General features: G+C 40.4%; 1 protein-coding gene across 3 annotated transcripts in view; it reads left to right on the top strand.

Moving 5' to 3' along the window:
- LOC146439589 (guanine nucleotide-binding protein G(I)/G(S)/G(O) subunit gamma-4-like) overlaps positions 1-16581 on the top strand; it is a 92728-nt gene extending 76147 nt beyond the window's left edge. The window contains exons 1-3 of one of the 3 annotated variants that reach the window (XM_085055507.1): positions 2586-2750; positions 9391-9496; positions 15803-15965. In XM_085055507.1, the coding sequence (XP_084911633.1) occupies positions 9401-9496; positions 15803-15931 (225 nt within the window). In that variant the 5' untranslated portion in view covers positions 2586-2750; positions 9391-9400 and the 3' untranslated portion in view covers positions 15932-15965. Of the gene's footprint in view, positions 2751-2962; positions 3078-3213; positions 3394-9390; positions 9497-15802 lie in introns of those variants that run through there. The other 2 variants (XM_085055509.1, XM_085055508.1) reach the window with 2 other exon arrangements.
- The last annotated feature ends 426 nt before the right edge of the window (positions 16582-17007 follow it).

Raw genomic sequence — 17007 nt, 5'->3', positions numbered from 1 at the left:
GATATTGCAGAGACATGGTGAGAAAGGGAAGGGGAGGCAACAGCTGGATATTCACTCATGGTGGGGAGAGGGAATCTCCAACCCATTACTGAAAGGGAAACCTGATCTTGCATTTAGAGATCCACTGTTTACAAAAACCCATGACAATGAACAAAAGAAACAAAAAATGGCTGAACTGAATTAAGCAATAATAATAATAATAAAAGATAACCTAATGGAGCAGTGGCAGAAATATGACCTGGCTTGCTACTAAAAAACTTTTAGTTTACCTTTTAACTTCTTCATGCCTTGTTTTCTTGCAGCTATATTGGGTTGTTTTTTTTCTTTCTTGCATATGAAAACAGAAGTCACACTTCCATATGCTGCTACTCTATCACAAAAACAAACAGTATTTAAAAGCTCTGCTTGCCCTGAAAAATATTTAAGCCTTTTATACGACAGCTTTTTTGCTTTTTTTTTTCCTTTCCTTCTGTGGTAAATTACAAACTACTGACAAATGACCTCTGTATAGAAATTTATTTGCCATTGCTGCTCTGGAGTGGGGTCAGAAAGACACTGATTTTGCATCTGGGTTTCTGTAATAGGCTCTGTTGTGTATTTCACAATTTTGAAAAAAAAAATTAAATGTGGCTGCTCTGATTAAGCCCTTTTCTTTTTTTCTTTTCTGGACTACACAGCATAAAGTAGTTGAGTAAGATGAGGAGCTTGCTTATTGTTTTGAGCTTTGAGCTAGCATTCCCAGGAAAAAAAATTTAAATCCTGATTCTCAAATGCAATTGACTGAAGCCTGTATAAGACTCGTGAGGGGCTAGTTCATGTAAATTCAAGGAATAGAAATCTGTGTTAGATGTATGGGTATTGCCTTCAGAAGGTGTAGGAGACTCCTGATTGTGGTGGAAGGTAAAAGTGTGCAGATTAAAAAGAAAGCAATTTCAAATAAATATCTGTGTAATAAATTGTGAAAATAAATTTCAAAACAGCCATTTCCTGCCCTTATTTTTTAGCTTAAGTCATAAGATTGTTCGAATCCAGTAGTAAAAGTATTCTGAGTGACAACAGTCTGATTATTAGAGCTATCTAACATGTGCTTTTTGTCTCAGAGCATGCCCATCCTTTGTCTGTGAAATGGGGCCTTTTGCAGACTGATGATGGGGTTGAACATGAATGAAAGAGCAGCAGCATGTGCCAGAGAGGTTTCCAGTGAGTTTCTGGAACTCTAGTTATGGGAAGCTTATGAATTTACCTAGTTATATTTAGTAATGTTTACCTTCTTCCTGCTGCATCTCCTCCTGCCAAAGCCACTACCCCAAAAGCCATTGACTGAGTCTCAGAAGAGGCTGCCCTTGCTCCAAACAAAGCACATTTAAAAATAGGACTCTTCCCTGTTCTCTTTCATACAGGAAACAAATATTACTTGGAAATTCTGCTCCATTATCATGGAATGAGAGAAAGTGCTGAGGGCAGGGTAGGAGAAAACATACACCCCTCTGAAGGGAACAGCCACCTTACTGGGGAAAAATTAATGAGACTGAGGGGATGGTGCTCCTGCCAGTGTGTTACCATGGCTGACAAATTTTTCGGTTAAAAATGTTAATTGGCGCTCTTAAATGCTTCTAACCCATATAGCTTTTTTAGGCAGAAGTATATAAAAATTGATCTATGAAGCTGAATTATATTGTTGTGATATACTAGCCCTGACATGGTGAGTCTAAGCAGCCCCTTTCCCACAGCAGTTCTGTTCTTCACAGCAGGTTTTTTACTTCATCCTTCCTTTGTTTGGTGTGAGGGCAGGACAGGTACTGTGGGCTCTCACCCCAAATCCCCATGCCATTTGGGTCTTGGTGTCTGAGGTACAGTGCTGCAGGCAGGGGACAGAGGGGCTGGAAAGGGGCCCAGTGGAAAAGGATGCAGAGGTGTTAGTGGACACCCGGCTGATGATGAGCCAGCTGTGCCCAGGTGGCCAAGAAGGCCAATGGCACCCTGGCTTGTTATCACAAGCAGGCCCAGGACAGTGACAGCGCTGTGCACAGCACTGGTGAGGCTGCACCTCGAGTATTCTGTGTTCAGCTTTGGGCCCTCAGTTCAGGGAGAACACTGAGGTGCTGGAGTGTGTCCAGAGAAATTAGCTTGGTGAAGGGTTTGGAACTCGGGTCCTGTGAGTAGGAACTGCAGGAGCTGAGGTCAAGCCTGGAGGAAAGGAAACTCAGGGGAGACCTCATCACTCTCTACAACCACCAGACAGGAGGCTGGAGCCAGGTGGGGGTAGCGCTTTTCTCTCGGGTAACAAGTGACAGGAGGAGAAGAAATGGCCTCAAGCTGTGCCAGGGCAGTTCAGTTTCGACAGCAGGGGCAATTTCTTCAAATAAAGGGTGATTAAACATTGGAATGGGTAGCCCAGGGAGGTGCTGGAATCTCCCTGCCCGGATGTGTTTAAGGGAAGACTGGGCACGGGACCTGGTGTGCGATGAAAGGTTGGACTCGATGATCTCAGAGGTCTTTTCCAACCTAGCTGATTTTGTGTTTCTGTGATCTGTGATTCTCTTTGATAAACACCTGGGTGACGGCCTGATCGCTAGCGCCTGCCGGAGCCGGGGCAGGAGGCGGCTGCAGCAGGAACAAGGAGGGACGGCGGCAGGCGGAGCGTGAGGGCTGTGGCGGCCAGGGCTGTGGCAGCCAGGGCCGCCCCGCCCCGCCGCGCCATGTGCCACCGCCGGGCTGCCCGCAGCCTCCGAGCCCGCCCGCCCCGCACGGTGAGAGAGCCACGGAGGGAGGGAGGGAGGGAGGGAGGGAGAAGGTGCCGGCAGGGGCGGGCTAAGGGCGGCTGGAGGCGCGGCGGGAGCGCCCAGGGCAGGGCGGGTCGGGGCTTCCGCGCTGGGCTCTCTCCGTCGCCGCGGTGGGCGCTGGTGTCCTGGGAAAGCCGCCCGGCATCCCGCTGGTCCCGTGGGCTGCGGCGGGAAATAGCGGCGGCGAGCGAGCCGGAGTTTCGTGGTTATCCGCAGGAGTCGGCGTTGGGCTTTGGGCTCCGCTGTCGCTTGCACCGGCGGGGAGCATCATCGGAGAACCTGCCCCGAGCCCAGGTATCCCGCGGGCGGCGGGGAGGGGGTCTGTGCCCTGCGTGCTCCTTCCTTCTCCGTGCGCTGCCTGCAGCGAGGGCTGAAGGAAGCGGCTCCTTCTCCTGCTGGCTGGCTGGCGCTGCCGGAGGAGTAACTCGCACTGCCCGCTGCTGCTGGCGGCGATCGCTGATGTATGTGCGGTGCTGGAGCTGCTGCACCATTAGCAGAGCCATTAGGGCAGTGCAGCGAGACAGAAAACTCGCAATAACAACTTGAAAACGCTCCTGCCCTGCAGGTGATGATGCAGTGCCGAGCTTCCCGGAGGCGCTCTCCCTGTTTTGTAGGTTACAATTCAGTTCGTTTTAAGCAGGGTTTAAGTGGAATAATCAAAATTTCCTGTGAATTTCTTTGAAAGGTTACAGCTATCTTTCAAAATTAGCTAAAGAGGTAAAACAGTGGGCAGGAATCATCCTTCTGCCTGCCTTAGACTTTTAGATCCTGTGATGGTTTGCTGGGCTGTGCGTTCACATAACCTGTATGATGGTAATAAATAATATTGCACGAAAAGATTGTCATTCTGAAATGTTACATTTGCTCAGCCGTTGTTTCCTTTGATTTTTAAATGTTGAGAAGCAAAGTGATACTTTGGAATAAAAATTTGGGTATGGTGGCAAGAATTTTTGGAACTTGACAATTGGACTGGATATAGTACCGTATATGTTAGATGAGAACTGAGCTGTTGGAGTTTGGCTGATTTGCAGTTACATCATTAGAAGTTATTTTCGAAGTCGCCACGTTTATAGTATGAAAATTACATTATTTCCTTATCGTGAACAATAGTCTTGCCTTTAATCTAATCATTTCTGTTTGTACTACTGAGCTTCTCCTTAAGAGATGGAGTGAAAAGCTGTAGCAATTTTTAAGTATTTCTTGGTGAAGCCAGGAGATAGAGAAAGCAAAAGGATTCCTTACCCTTACTCTCTGTTTACAGAGCTACATCAGCTGCTGTAAATCTTAGAGTAAGAACTGAGATAGCAGGGGAAGTTTGGTTTCTTTCTTCTTTATTTTTTTCTTTTTAATTTTTTTGGTATAGCAGTTTGGCATTGACCAGCTGTGAGGCTGTAAATTTTGCTGTTTATGTTCCAGCAAGTGCATAATGAAATGTGAAGATCTTTCCTCAATTTAGGATGTGATTTGCAGGTCATTATCCAGGGATGATTCCTGCTAATGTCACTGGGACTTAGTTGAATGATTGGGTTAACTTTTCTATCAGGCTGTGTGGTCCAAGAAGTACGGAGTTTATGTGGAAGGTGCTCTTTTCAGTTCTCAGGTTTTCTAATCTAGTAATTTCAGGTCCACCACTTCAGATTAAGGCAGCAATTTGGTTTAGGGCTTTTTAGATTGAATTCTAGAGGTAACTTTCCCGGTATGGCATTTTAATGTTGTACTTGGAGCTAGAGGAGGGGAAATTCCAGCTTTTTATCCCTGTTGCTTGTAGAAATCCATCCCGAAGAGCTTGAAGATTCTGTTCTGGTTCTATCTTACTCAAATGTTCAGACTTTTTCTGCATTTTACTAGCAAGCATTTATAATGTTTAGTAAGTGAAGGTTGTGCTCCTTACCCCAATGCAGAGTCAAGCTATACCTGCAAATATTTATGCAGCTATCTGGATTATCATAAGATAAGTTTGCCTTTGAAGTGCTGCTGGGTGCAGTCATCCATTGTAAAAACAAAAAAAAAAGAAAAGTTGCTCTTCTCAAGCATTTTTAGGAGCCTAGGACTTCAGCCTACATGAGTTACCTGCACCCAGAAAAAGGTGAAGTGAGGCAAAAAAAGCACAAACCCCCAGAAACTGCAGCTGACTGGGAGGCTGTCGATATGCAGCTTTCAGGAGTGATGCTTTAGGAAGGGCTGTCTGGTGTGGGGTGCCAGTCAGCAGAAACTGTTGTGCTAAAAAAGGCTGTGTAGCTGCTGTCACTTCTTTGCTAGCGGAGTCAGTGTTCCCCTACAAGAAAAGAATCAATAGAGACCATGTTAATGAACTCGGCGTGCTGCACAAAAATGCACTGGATAAATGAGCCATATATAATCCAGATCTGCTGGCTGCATCAGGAACATGTAGAGTGCATGGAGGCTGCTCATTAGCACAGTTACTGTAACTACGGTGGTTGTCAGGACCTGTGTATGCCTGTATTGATCCAACGTAAAAACAGCCAGGAACGAACATTAGCAACCCCAGCTGAGAATTCCTGGTTCAAGGCATTTTAGGTAATTTAAATGATGGGGAGAAATTGCTCCTTTTAAGTATCAAGAACAATTGGTCAGCAGATCAAGGGAGATTAATCTGCCCTTCTACTCAGCTCTGGTGAGTTCCACCTGGAGCACTTCATCCAGCTCTGGGCTCCCCAGCACAGGAAGGCCAGCAGCTTGTTGGAGCGAATCCAGGGGAAGGACACCAGGATATCAAGAGGCTGGAGCACTTCTCCTGTGAGGAATGTCTGAAACGTTGGAATTGTTCAGCCTGGAGAAGCAAAGGCTCATTGCAGCCTTTCGGTACTAAAAAGGGGCTTATAAGAAAAACTGGGACAGAGTTTTTAGCAGGGTCAGTTGTGAAAGTACAAAGTGTAATGTTTTTAAACTAAAAGAGGGTTGATTTAGACTATATATAAGGAAAAAAAAATTACCCTGTGTGTGGCAAAACACTGGAGCAGGTTGCCCAGAGAAGTGGTGGATGCCCCATCCCTGGAAACTTTCCAGGTCAGCTTGGATGGCCCTGAGCAACTTGCTGTAGTAGAACTTCCTGCTCCTTGCAGCAGCCTTGAACCAGGTGGTCTTTAAAGGTGCCTTCCAACATTAACCATTCTGTGGTCCTGTAGCCTGTACAATATAAAGATAAATGTGTGTCCTGTGGGACTAAAGGCCTTGAGAATACTTGGACAGTTTAAAGGGAGTCGTCTTAAGAGAGAGGATCAGAGCCATTTGTCAGGCTGCAGGTTCAGAGGAAACACATCCTACAAGAGGGTGTTTGAAGGAGAGGCTTCCTCACATTCCAGGGGCTGGGTGTGTAATAGATTATCTTGTAATTTTAAATTTCTATTCTCTCCAGAGCATTATTTCTAACAGTTTTATTTCATTAAATAATATTAAGGTAATTAAAGAATATCATAGGTCCTAAGGAGCACAGAATCAAGTGTCATACAAAGCTTTGTCTGCAGAAAGGACATATATCACAGCCTGGTTTGAAAGTGAGTACAAGCCTCATTGTCAACATCACATCCTATGTAATAGGGCTATAAATGATGCACAAATATGTACTGTATTTGCAGAGAGTGAAAGAAGGTAGAGGAATATGTAGTTTGGTCTGTGAGGAGAAGTCAATCTTACAAAGTTATGGAACCAGACCTGTCTGTAAAAAAAAGAAATTAAATACTTAAATGGATGTGAAACCCTTCAAGAAATGTAGTAGTTAGATATTTAAATGCATGTAAAGGCCAAGGTTGGAGCAGGATTTGGAACAGAACAAATGCTTGTGCTTCAGAATATAAACAAACCTCTTGCTGGGGATAAGTGGAAATTTTGTCCAGTATCTGAAACTGGACAGACTTTTTTTGTTGTTGTTGTTGTTGTTTTTAAAGTTCTTTTTTTAGGAAGCCTCATATTCTTCTTGTTTTTTGATACTGTGGAATGCTTTACTAAACAAGACATATATTTTCTTTTTTAAAATTTTCCCTGTTTGGTGTTTCAGAATACTGGTAAGGATATACTATCTTTGTGGCATTGTTTTAGAAAACATGGTTTGGATTTTTTAAAGTATTTTTATGCCTAATAGCATTTTCAAAATTCTGTTATGGACTTAACTTAATCCTCATTCTGTAAATGCTTAGACACTAGCTGAAAGTACTATGAACAGTGCTCCTGCCAACTTTGTTGCAGCCAGTGACAGTTCAAATTGTCTAACTCTAATGTTTATTAGCTTTTACAGTTTGAGTGAATGAATTGCCAAAAATAGCTTGAGAGATCTGGAATTCTCTGGACTATTTAAGGAATTGCAGTTGCTTAATTAAGTTGAGTTTAAATGTATGGCAAACCTAGAGAGTCCTCTGACTTGATTTAGCTTTGACTTTTTTGGCTTTGTGATCATTAGTAGTGTTGCTGTGGAGATGATAAAATTTAAATGATTCATCCTTGTGGGGGTATAATTTTGTAAACAAAGCTAAACTTGTTTATTCTAATTTTTATGGATAGGTTGATAGTTTAAAGGGAGGGAGTTGAGTCGAACAAAAAGTCCAGAGATGAGCTGTAATTCTAAACCTTCTCCTTTTGTGAATGTCTGGTATCCTTTCTGCCATTTGACTCTTCACTGCAAGTCAAAACACATCTCAAAGTTGATTGGAGGTTGTGGGTTGGTTGTGGGGTTTGGTACTGTACGTGGCATTTTATGCAAAGCCAGTTCCTCCACATGTATTTAATCCTGTGCCTTGTGAGGGATATGAGTTAAAAGATTGTAAACAAAGATGAAGACAAAGAACCTGCTGTGTTCTGACACGATCTTATTTCATCAGAGCACGCAAGGGGGAAACTTGTGTTCCATTCAAATGACACACATATATACAGAAAACCTGTTCTTTATCTTGGCATGTGTTAAAGCTCTTGTTTTGTTTGGCACAATCAATATATTTTAAAGTAGCATTTCCCTGCCGAGACTTATACTAGACCTGAAAGAAAAACTGCTTTTTTTTCTTCAAATTAGTGCTGAGCATGGCTCACCGTGGCATTTGTATTCCACCATCCTGTTTTACAGCACAAGTTACTGATTTTTTAGAAACAGTCTGTTTCATACCAGGCTGTGAGAAGAGACAATTGTCTTTGCCTTGTCTTTGAGCATTTGTGTTTTGTGAAACCAAAGCAGTTGAAAAGTTATTCCTCCATTCTTTCTTGATTGAGTACTTCTCTTGAGTCTAACAGGGACATTGGACATACAATTTTTTTGAAGAGCTTTTCCTGTGTCCTACTTAATTTCCTGTTTGTATCTTATACCCCAGTGACAGGATCAGGTTAGCTATCAAGGTTCAAGAAAGGGAAACTTGTGTGGTTCTAGATGTTTGCTTCTTATCCAGAAATGAGCTGGAAGTATTCATTTTGAAAGACCTGAGCCTAAAACTCCTTTGGTAGCAATGCAAAATGCCTCCTTTTGTGTGTTTTTCTCCTGTGTCCCATCTGCTTCTCACATCCTGTGTCCTTTGCATTTTGCTGAACTTTGTGTTGGTTTCTGATGCTTGGTGCCAGACAATCTGGCTACAGGTGGCACTTGTGGTGAGGACCACAGGGGAGTGTTGCCTGATTAAACCTCAGCATCCAGGCTTTCTAGGTAGTATAACTAGTCTGGGACCTGTCTAGGCCACCTGTATCCCATCATCTTTCTCATGTGGCCTTAGTCCAACCTCCAGTGACTTCAAAATAGGAGCTGTTAGTTGTGCTGGGCCAGCACTGCACAGTGGTGTCAGCACATGGGGTCTAACATGCAGACCACCTCTGGCATAAATACTGTAAGTTATTCATGGTCTGAACGTGGTCATCTTGACTTGTTTGGTAACAGTGCTGAGGACTGCTTGATAATGAGTTGATTTAATCCCTCCGGCAGTAGCAGTGCAAGAGAACCAATCACTGACATACCTTGCTTAGATGTCCCTTTGCAAGAGCTGCAGATCTCTTTAAAAATAAAAATTCCTCTCCTGTACAGTGTACTGTACTGAGTTTTCATCATCTTTGGACTTTGCTGGGGATGTCTAAGGAAAAAGTTGGAAACCACTGCATTATTTCTTCTTAATCGGTTGCTTCATTTCTAAATTTCTTTTGTTGATAGTCAGAATTTTGACTCCTCTATCTTAAAATTTCTCTCTGATGCCTGGGGAGAGCAGTGTGGCATTCATTTCCACTGCACCCATTTCTGAGCTTGTTTTGATGTTTCTAGGTGTAACTGGGGTGTGGAGCCAAACTGTGCAATGCCTGCAAGGTCTGTGAACAGCTGTTCTGCATTGGCAACGTGAACCAGGGCAACCATTTTCACGCTGAAGTCATGGTCATATGTTCTGCATTTGTTTGTCATTTGCAGGATTCAGGCAGAATGCTGACAATGGAGGATGCAAATATGTAAGGCAATAAGGTTCCATGGAGCAAGAGAATAGAAATAAATTATGTCTGCTTTGTATTTGTGAGCTGCACCTTGGCAGTGTTGATGTGATGGGTGAGGGTTGGTTGGAGTTCAGATAACTGCCCTCTCAGTGATTGCTGTATTTGCCAACTGTGCTTTAAATGGTCTCAACTTTGTCTCTTCTAGGAAAAACAAAATGAAGGAACTAGTGTCAAACAGTACAACCAGTATATCTCAAGCCAGGAAAGCTGTGGAGCAATTAAAAATGGAAGCATACATGGATAGAATAAAGGTAAACTTAGACTTACTGATATTTTGAATTCGCTAGCTAGTTTGTGGGACAGCATTCCTTTAATACTGCAGAAATCAAAAATATGTGTTGGGCTGTAAAACAGTATTCAGTACAATAAGTGAGTTACATACTAATCTAGTGAAACAATTTCCAAAGCCTGGCTTCAAGTCTGCTTCTGAGTGAGTGTCTGTTACGTTTGTCAAAAGTGGTATTTTGTGAAATACTTAAAATCAACTGCTAGATACAGGGGTGCTCTTCTTTGTCACCTGTAGCTGAATTTAAGTGCAGGTCACATTTCTTGGTTTTCCTCCTTTAATAAATGGAGTAAGTCTTTAAGATATTGCAATACTTTTGAATAATGTTTTAAGACATTATTCAGACAAGCTGAACTGCTTTGCTTTGTTTTGCTTTAGTGCAGACGTCATTGCACAAAAATGTGCATGATTGCAGTATGCAGTTATGATTCTTCACACTTGCTAACTTCTTGTACGTGAAGATTTGCTTTCATCATGCCTCTAAATATAATCACTAAATATTTTTACTAAAGTCAGTATTAAACAGAGGTTCTCAGAAAAGCCTGTGGATTATTCTTGCATGTCATTTTCCTTTCCACTAGGCTAAAATTTTGTGAAATATCAAGCACCTAGAACCTAATAATGTCATAGAATTTTTAAGAAAGCAATGCTGATTTCTTTTGCTCTCTGCCTCTGAACACAGGGAATAATGACTTTGATAAAAAATCCAGTCTCTGCAAGTTAGAAGTTTTTAGTCTTTCCATCTCTAAAAAGTAATACGTTTAAATTACCCAGTTTTCTGCAAACAACTGTAACTGAGTTGTTACAAACTGTAACTGAGATTATTAAGTCAGTAGGACAATTTAGAAATGTTGTACAGCAAAGTCTTCAAGTAGTCTTACCTGAATCTGTTTGTCCATCCATCCTATGTGCTGAAATTCTGCATGTAGTCAGCGTGGGGACAGTAGTACATATTTATGATTTTTTAAATAGTCTCAAAGTCACACATTGGAAAAGTAGTGTTTATAATTCAGAAATATTAGTGCAATACTTGCAGGGTCAGTCTTGCTTGTACGAAAATAGAAATTTCAGTTTCTCCATTTTGTGGCAGTTTTTAGCAGTGTCTTGTAAGACCATTGACTTTGTGAAAGTGTCATTTCTCACTTGTGTAGTGTGATACAAATTCATCATGTAACCTGTTCACAGGGACAGGTATTTATTTCGTGCAGGAAGGGAAGGTCTGCCTTTTCAGTGTTCAGTGAGGTTAGTCCCGACCCAGGTCACATTGCAGCTGCATGAACAGAACTGACAAGGTGGTGTGTGGGTGGCAGAGGAAAGGGTCAGAAAAATATGGCCCAGTTTACTGTAATTTGAAATTGTTGATACTTAGTAGATTGTCTTGAACTTGCTTCTATAATATTCAGTGGTAACTGTCATGTACCACATCATTAGCTCAGTTATGCAGATAGATTTATCAGTTAGGTGTATAATATTCTTAATTACATATGCAAGAAACAGAGAAGTGCAAGAAAGACGTAGGTTATTTTTACAGTCAGTGTAATTTAAAAGAGCACAGTTATTAGCAAATGTGGCAGACCTAAAAAACAGCTTGAAAGTGCAATTATTAAATCTTTTAAAGCAGCTTGGGATCAAAAACACACTAAAGAAAATCTGACATGTTTCAGAACTTTGAGGGTTCCTATACTAACATAAACCAAATACAACTTTTCAAAATGTCTTGATTTCTAGAATTTCTTTGAACAAGAATATGAGGGATTGTGAGAAGCAGTTGATTGGCTTTTCATTGCTCCAAAATCTGCTTGGTTTTTAATCTTGAATCAGTTAAGTGTGTGTTTCAGCATAGCCAAATTTTTACCAAGAGACTTTCCAGTGGTTTCAACTGGAGATTTTAAGTTCTTGGATCATCACTAGAAAGGTAGATAAATGAACTTCCTTCTTTTTTTCTGGTGTTTTGCATCTGATTAAACTAGTTAGACATTTAGCAAAAGATCAGTGCTTTCCAAAAAATTTAATTAAACACCGTTTTGCAAATAGTTTAGCCAGGTGGTTATTCACATAATAGGTAAGACCACATTGCTAACATTGAAGAGATGTCTGTGTTACTGACTGGGGAGATCAGAAGTTCCAGTTTATTTTTTTACTGCAAAGGCACTTTGTTTTCCATGCACAGTAGCTGCTGTAACCAGGAAGAGTTGGGTCTGCTCAATTATAATCTTGTAGTTAAAAGTGTGTTGATAGTTGCCCACTCCCCACTGTGGTCTAGATTTTTCAACTAATTTAAGAAGTCCTATCAAGTCCTCTAACCAGTCAGAGCAGCAAAGCAGTGCTGTGTTCTGAGGTTCCTCAAAGACAGCTCACTCCTGAGGTGTGACAGAAACAGGACAACTCAAAAGAGGAGGGTGAAGGTATTGGTAAAATGATCTGTAGTTGGGAAGAGTGTTACTGCAGGTTTTTTGCAAACTGTAGGAATCCCAGAAGGATCATAATTGAACCTGTCCTCCCTGCCAAAGGGACAGCTAGAATTATAATGGAAAAGTAAGTAGAAAAATGGAAATGCAGATTCTGAGCTAGGAAACACCAAATGAAATTAGATGAATGGTGACCTCCTCACTAGTAGAATAATGTGTCTTCTAAAGGTGCTGGCAGTAAAATTCAGAAAGCAAAGATAGTATTGGTGTTTATCAGAGCTGTCCTCAGAATAAAGCACTATTTAGTCTTCTCTTTGCAAGCAGAAAAGCAGGAGTACTGTGACATTTAAGACCCTTGGAATATCAGTTACTATTCCATTTTCTTTTTCCTTAGGAAGATAGGAAGTATTCCTAACTGGTCCTGAATAGTGTTGGGAGATAAACAGTAGGAATGCTAATAAATGTGTGTGAATCTCTTTGTTTTAGATGTAGAGGGTAAGCAGAGTGAGTGTTGTAGCAAGGATGGTAATTAGTCACAGTTCAAGACAAGACAGAAGACATAATAATTGCAGCATTTTGCCCTGTCATTGTAGCTTATAATTATTAGTGCAGCTAACAGGATGCTCTAACTTTGGCAGTTTTTATCACCCCTGCTATTCTGAAATATAAGGGTAAAATTTCACAGTCCCCCTAAGATAATTCTTTAAAACATCAGGGTTGAGTGTTTTGTTGGATTTTTCCCCTTTAGTTAATTTGATAACAGGATGTATTTTTCACTACAGAGAATAAAAGTAATTCTGCAAAATATGAGATTAGTGTCATATCTATATACTCCATCCCTTCTATCCATACACCTTAAAAGATTTTTTTAAAACTGAAATGTTAACTTTCTGATAGAATTCATCAATCAAACTGCAGTCTGATTTTTTCTTAAGCCACTTCTGCAATATGTATAAATTACTTTGAATCTGCAGACCCAGCCGAATTGCGTAGGAGAGCTGACATGATAAATGTGTTAGCTTCATTTGAATATTCAAATCACATGCATTTATTTTAATTCTTAGGAAAAGCTATTTTGAAGCTGTCCAGCAACATTCGGCTGCAAATAACCCCAAAGGCGAGTAAAAGCTGTGATCATGTGGGCTCCATTTAACTCCTTCCATGACACAATGGGATGATCAGCACATGCAGCCAGCCATGGGGCACCTCTGAGTGCTGACTGTGCCAAAGCAGCCATCCCTGCTGGAGCCCTGCTGCTGTGCTCAGTGCACAGACCTTCCACCACTGCAGTGCCCAATAATGACACTGAGCAGGAGACTTACTGGAGGCAAAGTTGTATTTTGCTCTTTTTTGGGCCACAGTTTTGACTTTGCCAACACTGCTCACAGCCACAGGAACCCACATTTTCATTGCTCCTGGACAGTGATCAGCTCATTTAACTCCCCATTGTGAATGGCTGTTACTCTACTGTGCAAGCCTAAGCCACTCCAATTTTAGTGAAGAAATGGCCATGATTCACTTTTATGACTACTGTAATCCCAGTGGGAGGATTTCTCCTTCCCAAACCTGTTATTTGTTTAAAGGATGAAAATACATGGCGTAATACATTTTGTGATGATGTGCAGAAATGTGATCATGTCCTTCAGTTCCTTGTTGTAGGTTTTTTGGGTTTTTTTACTAAATTGTACTGTTGTTGTTTAAAAGCAAACTAAATTGTGATTTAAACACTCTGACATTGAATAAAGGGTTTCTCTTCACAGAAGGGGTGGTTGAGCATTGGAATGAGGTGCCCAGGGAGGTGATGGAGTCACCATCCCTGGAGTTAAGAAAAGACTGGATGTGGCACTGAGTGCTATGGTCTAGTTGACAAGGTGGTATTAGATCAAAGGCTGGACTCAATAATCTCAAAGGTCTTTTCCAACCTAGCTGATTCTGTGATTCTGTGAATGTATTGCTTTGCTTCACGACATTCCTACCAGCATTACAGGACAAGTTAGATACAAAAATGTATGTTGAACTTTTGCTAGTGAAAACCCTTTTTATTGTGATATGGTATCAAAGCACAGCAATATGTAGAGAAACAGGAAATTATATTATTGGATTTATCCTACTAAGAATGAGGATTGAAATTGTACTTCTCTTCCGTTGAAAGAAAAGCAATCTGCTTGGGCTGATGTTGTTTATCCATGCATGGAACAAACAAGATCTTTATGGGTAAATCATTAAAACCCTTTGTACTTTGAAGTCTGTAACTTTCCACACAATTTTGTTTTACCTGCTTCTTTCTTGAGAAGCACTGGTCCTTCTTAATATCACTTCTAATTTGCTCAGTTTTCTGTTTTGCCTGTGCTCAGCAGCCTGTTGTTCACAAGTAGTGTCTCTGCCACCCTTTTGTCTTACAGGCCAATTTAAAGACAAACTGGCTTTAAATAACCTTAACATTCTTGTTTCCTCCATTAGGGGGATAGTCTATACTGGGGTGCCAACCACAGGTACTTAAAGGCTTAAGCATTCTACAAAGGCATACAGAAATTAAAAATAATGAAAACAAAGAAATAAAGTCTGTAGCTGTCTTCAGGAGTTTATTTATTTAATGTGAGTTCTGATTCAATACCCATTGACTTCATAGGTCTATTCTGAAGCCTGCTACAGGCTGGGCTCATGTCAAAGCAAGCAGGGTGTGGGGAAGCTTAAAGTTAACACTGATGACACACCTGCTACAAAAATACCAGAAATGCGATTTGTTTTTTCCCTTCACTCTAGTTGTGTGAGCATGCTGACCTCAGGGTTTGACTGGGGACAAGCTGTCGTGGTGCTCAGAGAAAAGACTTCTTTGTAAAGACTCCTGAATTAATTTTCTCAACTATCAGAATATTGAAAACACAATAATTCACCAAAGCAAAGAGATACAGATAGCTATGAATAGCTTGCTGACTGGGCAGAACAAAAAAAAAATTGTATATACTTTCTAAATTCTTGAAAAATTAAATTAGTCACCCTGGCATAGTGTCACCAATATTCATATGGCACAAAGTTGTAAATGTTACAAGGTTTAAAATTTCATTTTTCATTTAATGCAAAATAGCTTGCATTGCAAATATTCAACACACTGCTACATTTTCGTATGACTTTTCAGTAAGCAGAAACCAATGTTCTGAATTTGGAGACTTGAGAATTGTTTATTTTAGAGGTATAAAAATATTAAATTAAAAAATATTAAGGTAGTGCTCAAGTTTAAGTGAATGCTGTGAATAAAGGACTACTCATAGTAACTTAGTGGGCAGAAGACATTAATCCTGCTTAATTGAAAAGAGCAGTATTTGTCTTAAATGAGAGCTAGGATACAGAGTGTTCAAGTTTTGTTCCTGATTTATTATTTCTTTTTAGTCCCGTGATCATGTGCCTAACGACCTTTTTGTTTTGCAAACAGAGGAGCAAAGGGTAGAGAGAAGGAGAGTTTGTGGAAAACCTTGAAACCAATGAATGGGAGTAAGAACTGAAGCAGGTTTCTCTACCAAAACAGCCTCTTGAAGGAGAATCCATATTGTTTATGGATGGTTAATATATAAATGTTCTAATGACTACGTGCTCCTGACCTCCTTCTGATGGAGAAGAACAGCTTGACATGGATCATATCAGTTGGCACCATCTCATGTCACTGTGTTAGATAAAATGTATGCAAAGGTTTCTAGGCCTAGTGAAAGCAAATTGAGAGTTCTGGTATCTAATAATTTAAAGGATAAAGCAATCTACTCCCTATTTTTTGAAAGCTTCCATTGTAATTTGTTCCATGAAAAAGATTTCTGCAATTCAGGTTGGTTCAGAATTAAGTGTTACAATAGTTCTCTCTTTTCTTCTATTAGGTATCCAAGGCTGCAGCAGATTTATTGGCATATTGTGATGCACACATTGGAGAAGATCCCCTTATTATTCCTGTACCTGCATCTGAAAATCCCTTTAGGGAGAAGAAACTCTTTTGTACTATCCTTTGAGTCAGTTTTCAATTAAAAATGTCGTCTGCTAAAACTTGGTACCAGTGTTGCATGCTTTTAGCATTTTTTTTCTTCAGATGTCAATACTTACCCCATAACTACAATATTTTTGGAAGGGAGTGCAATTTCTGCTAAAAAAACCCAAAACTAAAATTAAAAAAAAACCCAACAACCTAAAAATTTTAAGGTAATTCTTGCCTTTCAAAGCAATGTACAAGTTTACTTTCAGTTCTTCATAAATACTCCTTTGGTCTTAATGAAAGTATTGAGTACAGTATCAAATTGTAGATATCTTTGCCAGTCATAGATTTTTCTGAGACCTAAATGAGTCATACCAATTCTTGAAGCTATTTTTAACATCCTTATTTTCTTTGGAAGGTGAATTTAATTCATTTGCCTTTACAAATTTCTATCTAAGGAGAGTAGTATGACCTTTTCCTCAAGTAGCACTATTTAGGAAAAAGTCACAGTGATTTACAATGTTGGGAATGACCATTCTTGTATAGTAAGTGCTGTTTATAAATGTTTTCTGAAGACTGTAACAAATTTGACTACAAAAACAATTGTAGTAAAGTGCCATTGTAGCTACAAGCAGAACGAAGATGTATAGTCACACACCAGGATTGCATCAATAAACCTGTAGAGAAAAATGTGGTTGCTTGTATCTTATTTTGAATTGTAATGATTTCAATTATTTAGAAAGTAAATTGAACTGTGAAATAACTGTTCTTGAGGGTCTTAGTGGAGGATGTAAGACTGCCCTGAACAGCACAGGATGGGGGATTACATTTTCTGAGCAGCTCTCTACAGGCCTTTGCCTGTGAGAGTAGGACTTGTGGGGATGGAGAGTAATGGTAAATGTTGTTCTAGGATATGCAGCAAGACCACTGTGCTGTTGACAGCCACTGTGTTTGTATATTTTGTAGCCAAAGATTAGTTAAGTTGTCAGCAAGTAATTTGTGGAGGTTCTGGGAAATTTTTTTTGTTTGACTTTGTTTAAAGTGTAACGAGTGAAAAGAATGAGGTGTGGAATATGACTGCCTTCTTCAAGGAGTAAAATTAGGCTCATTCAAGGC

The sequence above is a fragment of the Lichenostomus cassidix genome, chromosome 3 (genome assembly GCF_008360975.1).
Source record: "Lichenostomus cassidix isolate B80296 chromosome 3, HeHo_3.0, whole genome shotgun sequence".
NCBI lineage: Eukaryota > Metazoa > Chordata > Aves > Passeriformes > Meliphagidae > Lichenostomus > Lichenostomus cassidix.
Note: the sequence above shows the minus strand (reverse complement) of the source record. Positions and strands in the feature narration are given on the sequence as shown.